The sequence below is a fragment of the Cynoglossus semilaevis genome, chromosome 1, assembly GCF_000523025.1.
Source record: "Cynoglossus semilaevis isolate Cse_v1.0 chromosome 1, Cse_v1.0, whole genome shotgun sequence".
Lineage (NCBI taxonomy): Eukaryota > Metazoa > Chordata > Actinopteri > Pleuronectiformes > Cynoglossidae > Cynoglossus > Cynoglossus semilaevis.
Window position 1 is genome coordinate 13,386,952 of NC_024307.1, and position 16,184 is coordinate 13,403,135.

Genomic DNA, 16,184 nt, shown 5'->3' on the forward strand with positions numbered 1-16,184 from the left:
TTACAGGTGCATCAACCCAGTTAAACCCAGTGTGTGGCCAAAAATGAAAATGAAAACCGCTCAATTAGGCAGTAGGATTGAATAGGGTTAGCTTGTTAGCCCAAAAAGCTAACACACTAACCCTATTAGGCTACCAAACATGAGCTAGGTAATGGCCCAAAAATGATTAAAATAGCCTGCCTTAATAAGTAAGGAGCCCATACCTGTGGAGAAATAACACAGAGCAAGGTGTAAGAAAAATGTGATCAAAGTAGGTTGAGTTAGCCAAGTAACAAGAGTAAAAAGTAGCTAGAGAGTTAGCCAGAGGTAGCTACTGTGATATCAAGAACATTTAAACAGAAATAGTTGAGGAGTTGGACAAAACATTAGGAAAGGTGAGGCAAAAAAAAACAAAAAAAAAAAAACAAGTCAGCTGTGTAGATTTTGTCAAATATCAGCTGAGATAATAAGTAGAACAAGTAAACAAAACAAAGGCATCTAGATAAGGCTAACATGTCAACATAATTAAACAACAAAAACATTTTTCTAACAAAGCCATTGGTTCTTTTTAACCAACAGTATATGCTAAGTAAAAAAAAAAAAAATCCCTGAATTAACATGTGACTCTTAGCTTCGTCAGGAAAAATCAAGTTGTAAACTCCCCAGCTGCTCCGTGGTTGTCCTGGTTTCTTTATGAGAGCTCAGAGGTAACTAAAGCCTCTAACGACAAACGCCACACTGGTTAAATATTAAGCACCAGTGACTGTGAGTGGTCTCAGAGTCAGTAACAGGACACAGCACGCCCACAGGAAACAAACACAAGCGTCTACAGTTCCACCTGTCAACAGAGAGCGGTCGTAAATCTATGTAAGGCATTGATGAGGAGATGTTATCTGCATTCACTGGAGAAGTATCTGAGAAAGTTCCTCCTGCTTTATCACCCTCCATCATATTCACATGTCACTGTGCTCCGGTTTTTGTTTCACAGAAAGGTCTAATCCATAAATCCTAGTCAACCTCTGTGGTTGAAAATGTGGATAATGAGAGGTAGAAAATCTGGTTTCCATTTGTTCACATTCTGAAGATGCTACTTAAAGAGAAATCTACATTTTAAAATCTGAGAAACCATATCCCACAATTAGACAAGAAAAACTACTCATTGACAAAAAAAAAAATTGCCAACGGTTATGAAAAACTACTCACTGACAAAAAAAAAAGCCAACGGTTAGCTTTGTAAAAAATAAAATACAGACATTACTTGATCTAAGATATTGATAAAAGTTAATTTTACCAATATCTTCAGTTATTATAAAATTCAAGTCTAAAGCTAAAGAAACTGATATGTGTTAGTGAGACAGTTGTTCAAATTAAAATGGATGATGTGTCAAACAACAAATGTTAAAGCTAAATGTTAAATTGGTAAATCTGTTGCTAAATGTTGAATGCAGCTAAAAATGTAACCAAAAAACAACATCTAACCAAATGTAGAGGCTAACTGAAAGTAAATTATAATTTCAACCACAATAAAACTGTAGGTATTTCAAAAAAAGCTCAGTGTCAAAACATTTTCAGACATATGTACTGTTTTCTGTTAAATTATGGTTTGTGCAACTTAATAAAACAAAGTTGGTTTGTAAAACTAAAACAGACTCACTGATAACTATCACTATCACTGATAATTATTAAACCATACAATCCATTTACTACCAACAATGTTTTTCATTAGGGTGCAAATTAATATCCAAACACTTTATTTTAAGACCATATTTTTATAGCTCGGCAGTAGACACAGATAACAACTTCAGTCATTGATATTTCTTTTAACTTTTAACTAACATAATTAGACCATAACTTAGGAAATAAAACATAACTTTATACAGTTTTAAATATGCTGGTTCAACTCAGTACAAAAATAATAATAATAAAAAAACAACAAACAGGCAGTGAAGAGTTTCCACACCCAAACAGCTACACACACACACACACACACACACACACAGACACACACACACACACACATGCTGAGAAGAATCCTGGGTGAACCAGTTTGGCACATAATCCACAAAGACTATAACAAAGCATGACTTGGAAAACAAAAATACTGAAGGATCATTTGTTCATCATGTCTGTGTTTCTTGATGTTCAGCCACTAGATGGCGCATTGAATCCACATGAAAAAGCACAAGAAGGTCCCAGAAGATTTTTTTTGGGGGGGGGTGAAGGGTGAGGGGGGGGGGGGTTCTTCTGTTTTACTTGGATCTGTTGTTCAACCACCTCTGTGTTACAGACGCATGTCGAATGTCGTTGTCGATATCCAAGTTATTTTCGCTATACTTTTTTTCTTAGTAGCTTGACATGACACCGGGACAGACAAGACCCTTCCACTTTCTCTTTTCCTCTTTCCCAGCTGGAAAATGATGCAGTTGAGGAAGAAAATCCCACAGTTTTTTTTTTCTTTTGGAATTTCTCTCTCACCCCGATCACCGGTTTCCACACAAAACGTCCAGAACAAATTGTCTTTATATTTCCCATATATGAAATACAATCTCTAGTTGATCTCTCTCTCACACACACACACGCACACACACACACAGTTCATTTCTTGCCTTGTTTTGTGCCTGTGAAGGCAGCATGTGCTAGGATTTATCCCCTTGGAGAACCTAAATAAAAAGACAAAGAAAAAAATAAAAGTCTGTTATAAATCAGCTCTCATAAGGACTCTTTTAACTTTGCTCCGTGTGCCTGGTGCTGCTGCTGGGTGCACATGTGAGTGTGTGTGCGCGGCGCTGTGTCTGCTTGTGCGTCATCCCTGCGTTGGCGATGCTTACCTACCTGGTTGCGAGCTTTGTGGGATTTCTGCATCAGCACTCTCCACTGATCGTACAGCTTCATGGACATGCTACTGCAGCCGTAGGCGTGTTTCCTCACCCAGCCAAAGAACTGCTTCAGCTCCCGACGCAGGGTGGAGTTGGAATCGCCACTGGACTTGGAGTCGCAGGAGCCAGACAGGAACCGTTCTGGAGACGACAGAGGGAGGTGAGGAGAGTGAACAGACTCTGTTGTAAATTACTACAAAATGCTTTACAAAAGAAAAAAGAAGTAAAGCGCTTTAGGTTAAATCAAAAACATCGCTAAAGGTTAGCTGAAATAGCCCAGGGTTTCCTCAAAACAAATCAAAAATCAACCAGGCCCTTAATAGCTCAGTTATTTAATAGTAACAGTTTATCTAAGTTACCTAAAAGTAGCCACTAGGCCAGAAAAAAAACATATCAAAAATCAACCAGGCCCTTAATAGCCCAGAAAAATAAAAATTCTAAGGCTCGGCTAAAAGAGGGAAAACTTGGTTCATAACTACAAGGAACCCAAAAATGGTTTTGGCAAAAAATGTGTCCTAAAGTAAACGAAGGGCACATTTTAAATAAGTGAAAACTGTTAACAACACCCTTAACAAAACACCAAAAATGACAAACAAAGAAAAGAAAATTAGTTTCAAAATAAGTCTAAAATAACTCAAATATAAATTGTCCATAAACACATTACAAGATACAGCAACAGTTATGATAGGAAAAAGAGCATAAAAAAATATTGGCAGGTGATAACAGAGTGCTAATAGAGCTAATACACTGATAAGGCACATTTAGCCAAGCTAATTATAAGCTGCTTTGCAGTGTTAGTGTAATATTTCATAATATTTGACCAACTCTCAGCTCATTTCTGCCAATGAGTATCTATTTTAGTCGTGTTTAGTTGTTTTATTTCTGGCTACTTCTGAGCAATTTTTTGGCTTACCTTAACCCCTCGGGGCTACCTCTTAGCCAGAGTAGTAAACCTACAACCCTGGCTAACAGACAGAATGACAACCTTGTCTTAAGGCCAAATATCAATGCTTTATATAATACCCCAAAAAGAGGGCTGTGAAGAGTAAATGTTCTCGTGACTCTACCATATTTATCTGAGATGTAATAAATAAGAAAGTATAAGGTATCAAAAACCTGATTAAAATAAGTAAAATATTTACAGAACTCGCTAACATTCCAGAGTTAGGGGGAAAAGAAAAAAAAGAGAGCTACAGTTGCTCGTGCCAGTTGTGGGATTCGGTGTTAATGTGAAAAGTTCAGGCTCTGGATGATGCAAACCCAAGATTGGCCTGCTGCTCAGGCTAAAAATATTGGCTTTTATGAAAAAGGTCTGGGAAACTCTTGAAGGATTTTTTTTTTGTTTTCATAGTTGTGGCCATAAATTCTATCACAGTTATGATAACATTGACTTAACCGTTCAGTCGCTACGTTTGAAGAGGTCGGAACCGCAGTGAGGCACAGCTTCACGACAGCCAGTGCTGAGAAAACTAACGTGATATTTCTTTAGCGAGTTCATTCATATTCAACCTTTATTATTCATTCCTTTCTCACCGTTTGTTTGTGTGGTGCAATGTCAACAATATTTTCAACGGTCTGGTTTGATTTTTCAAAAAACTTCAACGATAATTTGATTTGGTTTGATTTGATTCAACTGATGCATCTGCTCCTCATAAACCTGCCAATACAATACGAAACAGGCTTCAGGATCGAACAAGAGGGGCAAAATAGCACTATATTTTCCTGCACGGGCTACTGCCAGGATCCAGCAGTGAGAGAGAAAAAAAAGGCAGGGAGAACCACAGGATACGTGGAACACTGTGATATGATGTAAGGCTTCAGTGATAGAAGCTGTCCTTTCAAATGGAACAGAAGAGTCTGAAATATGTCCATGTACTCGTGTCCTAGATTTTTCGGGGAAAACTTTTGGATTGTCATACTTTTCTGACATGCTATCATAAAAAAATACACAGATGTTGGACTATTCAGAGAGTAAGGTCAATACATTAGCACCTGTAAACAATAAATTGGGGACCCACTTTTTAAAGTCCCTACAAACTGATGGTCCCATAGAATAACACTGAGGACAGACTTTGGACCCAATAAGATGGCAAAGACAGGTATAAGTGTATACATTTATTTTGCAGCTGCTTGTGTCACTCACCACTATGCGGTGTGGATGCAGCAGTGGGGTGACTCCACTCGCTCCAGATTCCAGCTTTACGAGATCCGTAGATGCCCACAGGGTTACAGCGAACCTGCAGAGATGTTTTTACAACATTTTTGAGTCGGAAACAAAGACCAACTCTGAGGGATTAGGAATACTTGCCCTTTTCCAGGCTGAAGTGACTCACATCTGATTTTTTTTTCCTGTTATTGTGACTGACCTAAGTGTTTCAGAGAATATGTCTGTCATTGTATGTGTTTGTGCTGAGCAGTGTCGTCATTAACCCCCCCTTGTGGCTTTTCCTCATAACTTGTGTCTGTTTCTGGGATCTGTATGTTTACTTGCAAATGTTTCCTGTAATATTAGCTATTTGTGACTTTAGTTACCTGAGCTATTTCTTACTTTTCAGAAAACGATAGCACCCTGAGTTGCTTTTTTATCTGTTCCTGATATATATATCTGAAACATGTTTGGAGTGAACTTTAGCTCTGTGCCTGTTTTCCTGACTGTCATAATTTAAAATGTTAGTTTTGTTGGCTACATTAAAGCTTTCTTTGATGGTTGTTTATCTTTAACTATCTTTGCTGTATTTTCTGACTCTTTCAAAGCACACGACCAATGTTTGACCAATTTTGGGCTCATTTTACGTCTTCTTTTAGCAGTTCTGACAGCCACCAACTTGACCAATTTTGGGCTCATTTTACGTCCTCTTTTAGCAGCCACCAAGCATTTACTTTTAAACTGACCTAGGTTTGCACAATGATTCAAAGTCACATGCAGATTAAGTTTAAGGAGTTCTCATTTCAACTCCGACGCGTTTCCTCACATTTTAAGAGTAAACTAACTGATCATGCAGCTATTTTTAATATGTCAATCTGGAGCCAAGGTTTTCGAAGAATGTGATTTGGTAAATTACAATCCTATTTATAGTAAAATGGAATATAAAGCACTTCTATGGAGCACACAAATTATTTTGAATACATAATATATGTAAAGTTTAATTGAGGAATAGATTCCCCATCTACTTCTGCTTTAATGAAATTTAATTCAAAAAGAACATTGTCAATTACACATAAATCTCCAGATACAGTACCTGCACAAAGTAGACAGTCCCAGGTCTCAGTCCTGCCAGCCTACAAGAAGTCTGGTTCCCAACATCATCCATCACCTAAAAAAAGAAGACACAAACAGAGAATACTTGAGTGCTGGAGGTCTGACCGCAGTATTAAATACCAGTGGGCATAAACCGAAACACTGCCCCAGACCATGTTCAGATCTAAACATGCGTGCACACCACATTGTTTGGTGGCTCCTGTCTTGATCAGTGTGTTTATGAAAATATTTTATTGTAATTGTTGCCTCCGGGCAAAAATCTGCTGTGGATTATTTATTACAGAGCATGAATACACAAAGGAGGGAGTGCACATAGGCACAAACATACACAAATAGATATTTAGAGACGGAAAGGGAACTGGCTCCAGTTATTAACGTGCTCTAATAGTCCCCACCTTCTCTCTGGCATTTGCTCTGTAAACACTTGTTAACAAAAGAACAGAAGGTCGAAATTACAGACATCGCGGGGCTAATGGCGTTGTGTGCAGGAGCCAAAATCAAGTTACAGTTTTTTTTTTTTTTTTTTTTTTTGAAACGGCCATATTGAAGACATTAGCAGAGAGCCGAGATGTATCTCTCCATTCCTGAACATGACCTCATGATTACGGGCGCTTCGGAGGAACACAGCGTTTTGTTTTCACCACCGAGAAACCCTGAGAACCACTTGGAACTCCCGTTTGTTCGCTCTCCACCAGCCCCTCCGCTCCCACTTTTCTTTTTCCACATTGCAAGCAAAGACTTGCTTACATTAAGTCCACTTAAGTCCAATTCCCCCTCCTTAATTACCCGAGAATCTTCACCCTGGCCCAGAGGACTGGAGTTCAGCAGCACCTGCACAGCCACAGGTCTGACACTGTAGTTTTCATTAATTACAAGCTTAAGAGGAGTGGCTGTGACCTGTCCTTTTTTTTTTTCCCCAAATTTAGGATTTACAAAAGAGGGTTTTTTTAAGAGCCCTGCTATTAACTCATCTGGCAGAGGAGGTTTCAATCAGCCCAGATTAGAGGTGATTACAGCAGGAGGATGAGAAACAGCTGCGCTCAAATACCACTGTTTCAGACACGGAGCGAGGACAGATTAACCTCACACTCTGTCCTCACAATTGCGACCCTTTTGACTCTCTGCTCTCTCTCCTTACCTTCCAGTCTTGGCTCTCTTCCAGTCTGTAGCGGATCTGGTACTTGGCCTGGAACAGGAAGTCCTTGAGAGCCGGTGGTGCGTCCCAGCGAACGCTCAGCTGGTCTTCTAACTGCCCGACGCGGCTCACGGTGACACCTGCTGGAGGGTCGGTGGTCACTGGGGGATCAGAGATGACAGGGATTGATTATTTAGAATAAGAGATGACAAGAGGTTTCATTTTGAAAAGATTTCCAAATAAAATGGTCTGTTAATTTGAACCAATCGTTAACAAGAGTCAACGCTCTGGGCGGGACACAAAAAACACCAATATCTGAAACATTAAGCAGGGTTTTTAAATTCATGACAAGTGTGTTAGACCTCACTAAATACATGAGCATCTGCTCCTCAACTAGCAAACAAACTTAAGGTGAATTACTGCCACCTGTAGGTGCAGTGTGTGCATCAGTGTTACCTGTGTGCTAGAAGTTAGGGAGGTTTAAATAAATGCATTATTTTTAAACTTGAGTTCATCAAACTTTACATGTCGTGGTTTTACAAAACAAAACTATATTATTTCAGAAGTGATAACTGATCATGCAAAATATTTTAAAAATAGAATAGGTAAAATAAAATTTAAAAAAGCAATAACACAAAATTGCAAAATAAAATTTAAAAACATGTAATGTAATGCCCAGAGCCAACTTATATGTGGGAGTTCCCATGTGAAGCAATAACTGAGGTATTTTTTTAATTAATTACAATCATTAACAAGTTTATTTCTCTTTTGAGTTAATGAAAAACTCCTGGAGCACAGATGGCCCAAGTTTAATTAAAACAAACAAACAAAAGGAAAAAAAAAAACACTGGCAGCATGGCTGCAGAAATTCACAGGTCGGGGGCAGGGGAGTTGTGGGGGGAGGTCTGAAGAGAATCAGTGTGTACAGCGTCATCCGGCACCGGCTGAGACTTATGGTCAGATGCTTCTAGTTTCTAAAGATGTGACTCGTGTGAGCTGGAGGAGGCGTCTTCATCTGTCAGTGATTATCTTTCCAACAAACAAACATGTGGTGACACACCATTATTTTAACTTCCCTCATGTTTTGTTTTGGGGCTGCAGTGATCTTTGGAATAATAACGTCAGTTCCTCTACATAATGTTGTCCCTTACAGTAAACAAACAAGGCGACTCTGAGGGAACGACGGTGGGTGGGAACGGAAGACGTGACTTTCTCCTATATAAAATAGTCGCCGTTAGACCAGGGGCGTCCGAACATTTCACTTTGAGCTTTTAGAAAATACATCTAAAAGTTTGCCAAGAAATAACTTGAATATTTAAATATTTAGCTTCCTTAATGCTCAGAAGACAATTTAATTAAAAAATAAAAACATAAACACTAGTCGTAAATGAAATCAAACTTTTAAAGTAAGTAAAGTAGTAAGTAAAAATTAAAAGCTAGAATATAAGAATAATAAAGTTATATCTGAAAACATACAAAGACAAACAAAGAGGAAGTCAATAATTAAGTAAATGTAATATAAGTAAAAATTAAAAGCTAGAATATAAAGTTAATAATCAATAATTAAGTAAATGTAATTAAACCAAAGTGCAAAAAAAAGATGTTTTAAAAAAGGATGAAGACTGAGCAATTCTATACAAGTTAAGGCAGAGCAAACAACAATGTTGAGCCAAAAAATAGGGAAAAATCAGGCAAGTCTTGGGGAAAACACAGCAAACAAAACGGGCCAAAAGGAACAAAGTTTGACGCAACGGCCCCAGCCTGACATTTGACTATGGCAAAAAAACAACAGTAATAAAAAGAAAAGAAAATTCCACTCAGACCAGAAATCTGTAGAGGATATCGTCGACTACAGACGGAGGCTGGAGCAAATTCTTTAATCAATAAAAGTAATAAAAGTTTATTACATCAAGTTTTTATGGCACATTTATAACTCAGACTTTGAAAGAATGCAATTAATTTTGTTTTGTATTTTATTTATATATTTATTTATATTTTTATGTGTATATTTATATTTGCCATCTGTTAATAAATTACTGGCTAATGTTGTTTCTACCAATATCAGAGAATGGTTTACGGAGCACACTGTTATTATTTCTTTCTATATTTTTTCAATTTTTTTATTTTTTCCTTTAGGTATTTGAAAAAAAAAAGAAGAGGACAGGAAGTCAATATTAAAATGCCAAATGTGCTTAGAAAAAAAAAATTGATGGTTTTGCCATGCTCAGCTGCTCGACCTCCAGGCAACGTAAGAAAGCCAATTTCCCAACTACAGGGAGACAGCGCCACCTGTGATGCCAAAAAAGGGCATGGGGTCATAATGAACATATACTACACCCCCTCCACCCTAAAACTTTCTGTATCTGTTTTAAGACTAGAGGAAAAAAATAAAAGTAATAACATCGGCGTTGGCTCAAAAGAATTCTCCTCTAAATTCTTTCCTCCTCCTTAATTGCACTCAACAATAGGAGCCAGTGAGACGTGACTAATTAAAGATGATTCACTGATACCGTACTGTATGTCGTCATTCCTCGGCTCATCCTCACCCCCACAGACACCGCTACATGTTGCCTCAAGCCTGTGGGTTTCACTGGGCTCCCCGTGACTGAGGAATGCACTGATAAACCGTAGGTGTTCCCGCCTCGCCTTCAGAACTGATCGGACATGACCGGAGAAATGGGTGATTCACGGCCGCCCCCCCCACACTCGCAGCATGCAGGTGTGGTTACAGTGTGTTTTACGACGCCTCGCCCGCTGCTGCTGCTGCTGCTGTTGTGGAAACAACTCTGGCAAGTGGGGCGGGGGGGTAGACCTGCAGCCAAACAAAGCTCGTCCAGAAACCGCCCCCACTCGGCGTCAAGTCTCTCTGTTTCTATACTGTTACTAAGGCCCTGCCCTGCCCTGCCCCGGGGGGCGTCTAAACAGGTGTGTGCGTGTAAGGCCTGCATATGTTAAGGAACGAGGGAAGGGATTAAAGAGTTTTGATGGACACTTGTTTCGCTGCCAGTGACGTCATCACCTCTGAACCCCCATACATCCCTCTCTCTCTCTCTCTCTCTCTTATGGCAAATTTCCGCAACATCATTAGGGTTAATTTTTCAAGGAGAATCAGGTGAAGTATTCCAAACTAATCAGGTCTTATTATGTCAGGTGGCTGTCCCAAAGCCTCAAAGTGTGAGATCCTGAGGCCTCGGGGGTCTACAGCCACGTCAGAGACAGGATTAGTCTCCAGGATCTGCTCTGGAACATTCCAGCACCACATGAAGAAGCCAGAGCCAGAGACTTGTTTTGAAGCCCATCTCTGTGTCCAGTGAGCATGAATAAAGTGAAAATTGCCTCATCAGAGAAAGGGAAGGTTCCATTTGACGCACACCTGCGCTCATCCAGGTGTGGGAAACCAATGAAATTCAACTTTAACCACACTTAACTAAGCAACGGAGAACCAAACAAAGCTTTAAAAGGCAACAGTGCTCATTCCAAACGTGGCTCATGGCTGAAGGAACCTGGTGAGAACCTGAAAACAGTTTTCAGCCACAGGCAGAGGAAACAAAACTGGAGCCAATGTACTGACTGACAATTTCCTGTGCAAAGAAAGAGTGAAGCCCCAATAGTAAAGTCATACTATTAAATGTATGGATGGATTAATTAAAGTTAAGATTCTGCTGAAAAAATGGTCAACGTCAGGCTAAAACACAAACCAAAAAACTTGATCCTTAGTTTCATGAAAAGAAATGATAAAAAAAGAAAAAAAAAACTCTAATTACTGTAAACATAGGTGTAAGGCAAAAAGAGAAAAACAAATCAAGCAATAATAGCTACAGTCTGAAGAACATTTAGAAATTAACCAAAACAAAAATAGAAGTCTAAAAAATAGGTACAAAATATTCATATAATTCATCTAAATATTGAAAGATGTAGCAAAAAGCCCAAATCAATAGATATATAACAAATGGCATTAAAAGATACAAAAAAGCCCCAAAAACTTAAACAAATGGCATTAAAAGATACAAAAAAGCACCAAAAACGTCTTTAAAAAAAAAGTTTAAAACATTCTAACAGACTTTGGACAAAGACACTCAAACAAAGCCTCTTAGTCCACAGACTGTACAGAGCCACGAAGTCCACGAAGCACAAAACAAAGCTTTAAAAGGCAACACTGTTCACTTCCTATCAGTTCAAGGCTGGGTGAGAACCCAAGGTTCTCAGAACAACGGCCAACATCCCGACTGAACAAATTAAAAAGAGACCCGGGCGTAATGTAAAGTGACATCTTTAACATTTTATAGCAGCTTAAACTCCAGTCACTGCTGGGTCACAGTAATTAACATCATGAGAAGAGAAATCGGATCAGAAATCAAGCACATGATGTACAGTCATCCTCTTATCCTCTTATCCACGGTGACTACATTCTGTTACTTACTGTACAAAGAGCTGGAGCAGCTTCACCCAGATATTCTTTAATCACACTAATGAGAAATGTGCAGTAATCATCAGATCATTAGACAACCAAAACAGTTTTGAAATACTGGGTTTTGCACTGTACCCCACACACAAAAATTGTAAATCACGAAGAAAGCCAAAAAGATGTTCAATTTGTTAATACGAGAAAGAAAAAAAAAAGAAAATTGGATCAAGCTAAGAAATAATGGACAAGTTAAAGTTACCTGTGTGCCATAATAGGCCCGAAGACCAGATGTTGAGCACACTTTACTACCCCACTGATGGGGAATAGAGGCCTGATAGGTGGAGTACGACAAACTAAAAATAAATAAATACCGGTAAATAAAAAATATTTATTTCTGTATGTGTGTTATTTAATTATTTATTTCGATTCATTATAAAATATGACGTCACTTGGTGTCAGTTCAATTAATTTGAAATGTAATTTGTCAACATTTTTGTTGGGGTGACGGGGGCTGGAAAATCCAGACTTGTTCAAACCAAGAACGACGGCTCTCCTAAACATTCTTTAAATGCATTTCTCCTGTTGTTCTAAAACTTTTTCCATGACTCATCAAGTAGGAAAAAGCCCTTTATTGTGACGGAGGCAGGAAACCTGTTTTGCAAAAAAAAAAAAAAAAAAAAAAAAAAACCACCCATCCATCCATCCATTTTCATCCGCTTATCCGTTACCTGTCGCGGGGGCAGCAGTCGCCACCCAAATCACACTGCACCGTACCTAAACCTTCCTGCAGGTGGTGAGTCCACTGGAAGGGACCAACCACCCTGACTGGGAAGGAGGTGAACCCTGGGGTTCCACACCAATGACAGAGACGTTGCCTCTGGGCCAAAGCGCCACTCCTTTCAAAAACAATACAAGTTCTATTTGGCTGAAATGCTGAATTTCAGCTGGTTGATATTTAACAGGTTGAATGACGACACTCCATTCATGACTCCAGAGACTGCTCCACGGGCAGGTCTCGGCACGTCAACTCACCCAGACAAAAAAACGTGTCATTTTCACATTTATGTTCACACTTTGTTTGTAGATTTAATTTGAACCTACAGGCCAGGAACAACAGGCCGACACCGGGGAAATGAGAGAGAGTGGAAATGGGTTGAAAAATAAATCTCAGGTCTGTCACATAAACCTCTGTGAAAAGGCTAATTGAAGATGTAAAAATCAAGTTGTAACTTTAATTACAGGTCCCTAATTAACATGTTACTGAGCTGCTGGAAGACACTTTCTTCTGTGTTTTCTCCTCTGACTCACTCTCTATTGTGACTGTAAGTCATCATTAAAATAAATTTCATCCCAATTTCCTCACCCTGTGTAACCTGCATTCTTCGCACCATTTCACTGAAGTACACATCCTGCCATTTAGCACACTTTAGCAATCTTTTCTAGTTGCTACATGGTATTTTAAACTAGGGTTTTTCTCTTCTAATCTGTAAATATTTCAACAAGTTTTTTTATTGATTTCTTTTGATATAGATAGAAGCTATTACAGTTAAATACTGTATGAGAGGAAAGGCAGAATTTACCATTAACTGAATCCATACAGAACAATGCTAAGGCTAGCAGAAAGACAGCTCAATGTCAAACTGGAAATATATATATTTTTAGTACAGCTGAATTATCAATGTCAAACTGGAAATATATATATATATTTTTAGTACAGCTGAATGAATTGAAATGACCAGAAAATACAGCAAAGGCGATAAAAAAAATAGAAAAGAAAAGAAAGGTGATATTAGACCAAATTAAAATGTAAAATCTTAAAAAGGCAAAACATACATTTGAATTATCACACATTATTTGACCACTATTTTGGCAGTGGCATAAATGAAGATCAGCCAACAAATAGCCAACCCAAGCTTATGACTACAATTAGCCCAGCAAAAACAACAAACAAAGCCAGAACTAGTTAGCCATGTGCTCGGCTAAAAATGTTCGACAAATTCTAAAAAGAGTGGCGTAATTACGTATTATTAAATGCTTAAAAAGGTTCAAATGAATGAGAGGCAACATGAGGTTTTTATCCACCTCATCATCATCTCAATGTTAGCTTTTCCCTCTCTTGGTTACAGCCTGGGGGGCTCCCAGGATGCACTGGGGATCTAAGCACCAGTTACAAAAGGCGAGCAGGTTAAAGTTCACACTCACCCACGTCTAGGATGTCAAGAGTGATGACATCAGAGGTGGCCCGGCCCAGCTGGTTGGAGGCCTCCACCCAGATCTCGTAGGGCGTGAAGAGGTGCAGGTCTCGGGTGATGCTGCAGGAGTACGGCTGCGTGTGAGTGTAGTCTTCACACTCCTTCTCCTTACCATACCACCTGGCAGAAAGAACAGACTGTAAGAAGAGGAACGGGAAAAAAAAAACAAAAAAAAACCCTGGCACAGGTTCAACGCTCGTCCTGAATAATGCCTGCACCATGATGTTTTACTAGTTCAGCGTGTCTGTGGCACTGCAGCTTTTATTAAGTGCTTATTTGCACTAATCTAACTCCCAATAAAAGATCTGCATGCAGTTCACACGCCTGTGGGCAATGCATGTCAAGTCATTTCACTCTTCGTGTCTTTTTAAATGGTTGACTTCTTCATAAAGAGGAGTGAAGCGATGCCTTACATCACGTCTGAAACTTGTTTTCAGAACAACGTATTGTTCCACAGAACCTGTTTCCAGAACCTCATCAAAATGTACTTTTTTTTAACGGCTGCCCTCCAGCCAGCTGTGACGCTGATCCTAAAACGTCCTAAAAACATTATCAGACGTTAGCCGAGAAAACTCCAAAGGTTAGCTAAAGGATGAAATTAACTTAAATATTTGAAGTTAACCCAAAACACCTTAGGATACCAAATAGATAGAAAAATAATTTAAGCAAAACTAAAATATGTGAGCCAAACACAGGGCTAAAGTTGGCTGAAACACGGCTAATATTTAGCAGATACAGCTATGAGGTCATGAAAGTGAAAAACTTTCATCAAAATTTAGATGTTAAATAAAACAATGAATCAACTTCAACCCTATAGAAAGTCAGTCAAACCCATAAAAACACAATTCCTCAAAGGCTAAAGCCAAACAGAATGATCAAAGTTAGAGTCAAAACAGTATTGAGTCAAAATGGTACATGATAGTCAGGGCCATTCATTTTTTTATTTTTAAATTGAAATATTCATGCAAAACAAATCTTATCTCACATCTGAAAGCCATTTTCGGAACACATTGTTCCACAGAACCTCTCGTCCCTGGTTCTCATGCAATTTGAATGTGTGAAATATTTTCACCCTCTGGACACCTCTGGTATTACCGTTTCAATCCGGTCAGCCAGAGACATGATGGATCGTCTGCTGTTCCCAGCTGCACTGGTGCTTTTTTTAAACCTGTCGATATCGTTCAAAAATCTTTTCATACTTTTCATTTTTGAAAGCAAGTTGTGAAACTTGAATATTTTTATTCAGGGATTTGCTGTAATTTTATTCTGGGTTGTCACTCATTTTTTTTCCACCCCCCACAAAAAAAAGGAACCACTGAGTCATTTCATGTAGTAGGTGTTTTAAAGTTGGCATACAAGTGTGTACCACATACTTCAGTCCTATCACAGCTGTGGGTCATTATGTGGGATTTTAGAATTGGTCTGGTCAAGTTATGGTCCTCAACTAAGGGTATTCCCCAGACCCAAAGACTGATTTGACACCGGTCTAGAATCCAGATTATGGGCCATACATATATTCAACCACAATGTGGGCCAGACAAGTTTCCTTGGCCTTTTTGTGGTCTACGATGACCACACAGGAAATCCAAAGTTTAGGTTTGCTTTAGTTGCAGTAACAACAGTCACCACCCAAAATGAAAAAATAATAATATGACCCAATAATGGGCGAAACAATCACTATTTCTAATGACCGTCGCAATGTTTAATGGACCTTCAGTGGCCCACATATAGCACCATTTGGCCCATATCTAGTTATTATAACATTTGCCAACAACTTCTGTCTGACACCAAACGGTTAAAGAAATTAGAGAAAAAAAATTGTTGAAAATCATACAATTACAGAATCTACTGATTATTTCTTGTGGCGATGCTTAGAGACTACAACAACAACAACAACAACAACAACAAAAAGAACGAGGACACAAAGATGCTGCAGGCACTTTGAAGGATGCAGCCAATTTAAAATGTTCTTTGAATATTTGTCTTTAAATTTTGTACTTGAGCAATATCATTAAAAACACTGCATACAAACTGTGAGTTCAGTGAACTTTTATTTCTCATGTTTGTTTGTTTTTTCCCACCCAGGTGATGAACCAGTCACGACTGATGTCTGCACAAAGAAAAACAACCCACATTGTTGGCATTTTTTCCATCAGCTGAGTCTGAATTTGAGTTTTGTTCAGGGTGTAATGAAAGGAGCAGGAACACGTTGCTGCAGCGCGCGCGTGTGTGTGGAGAGGGGGGGGGCAGGGGGGCGAGTCTTGGGGGGGGTTCAGGC

At 38.9% G+C, this 16,184-nt stretch overlaps 1 protein-coding gene across 2 annotated transcripts in view; it reads right to left on the minus strand.

The window, feature by feature from the left end:
* Positions 1 to 1,728: 1,728 nt before the first annotated feature.
* Positions 1,729 to 16,184, minus strand: part of crlf1a (cytokine receptor-like factor 1a) — a 26,904-nt gene continuing 12,448 nt past the window's right edge. Inside the window, exons 4-9 of one of the 2 annotated variants that reach the window (XM_017037879.2) lie at positions 13,857 to 14,026; positions 7,253 to 7,410; positions 6,095 to 6,169; positions 4,999 to 5,092; positions 2,808 to 2,996; positions 1,729 to 2,639 (exon numbers count right to left, since the gene is read on the minus strand). In XM_017037879.2, the coding sequence (XP_016893368.1) occupies positions 2,623 to 2,639; positions 2,808 to 2,996; positions 4,999 to 5,092; positions 6,095 to 6,169; positions 7,253 to 7,410; positions 13,857 to 14,026 (703 nt within the window). In that variant the 3' untranslated portion in view covers positions 1,729 to 2,622. The remainder of the gene's footprint in view (positions 2,640 to 2,807; positions 2,997 to 4,998; positions 5,093 to 6,094; positions 6,170 to 7,252; positions 7,411 to 13,856; positions 14,027 to 16,184) is intronic. The other variant, XM_008311987.3, reaches the window with a different exon arrangement.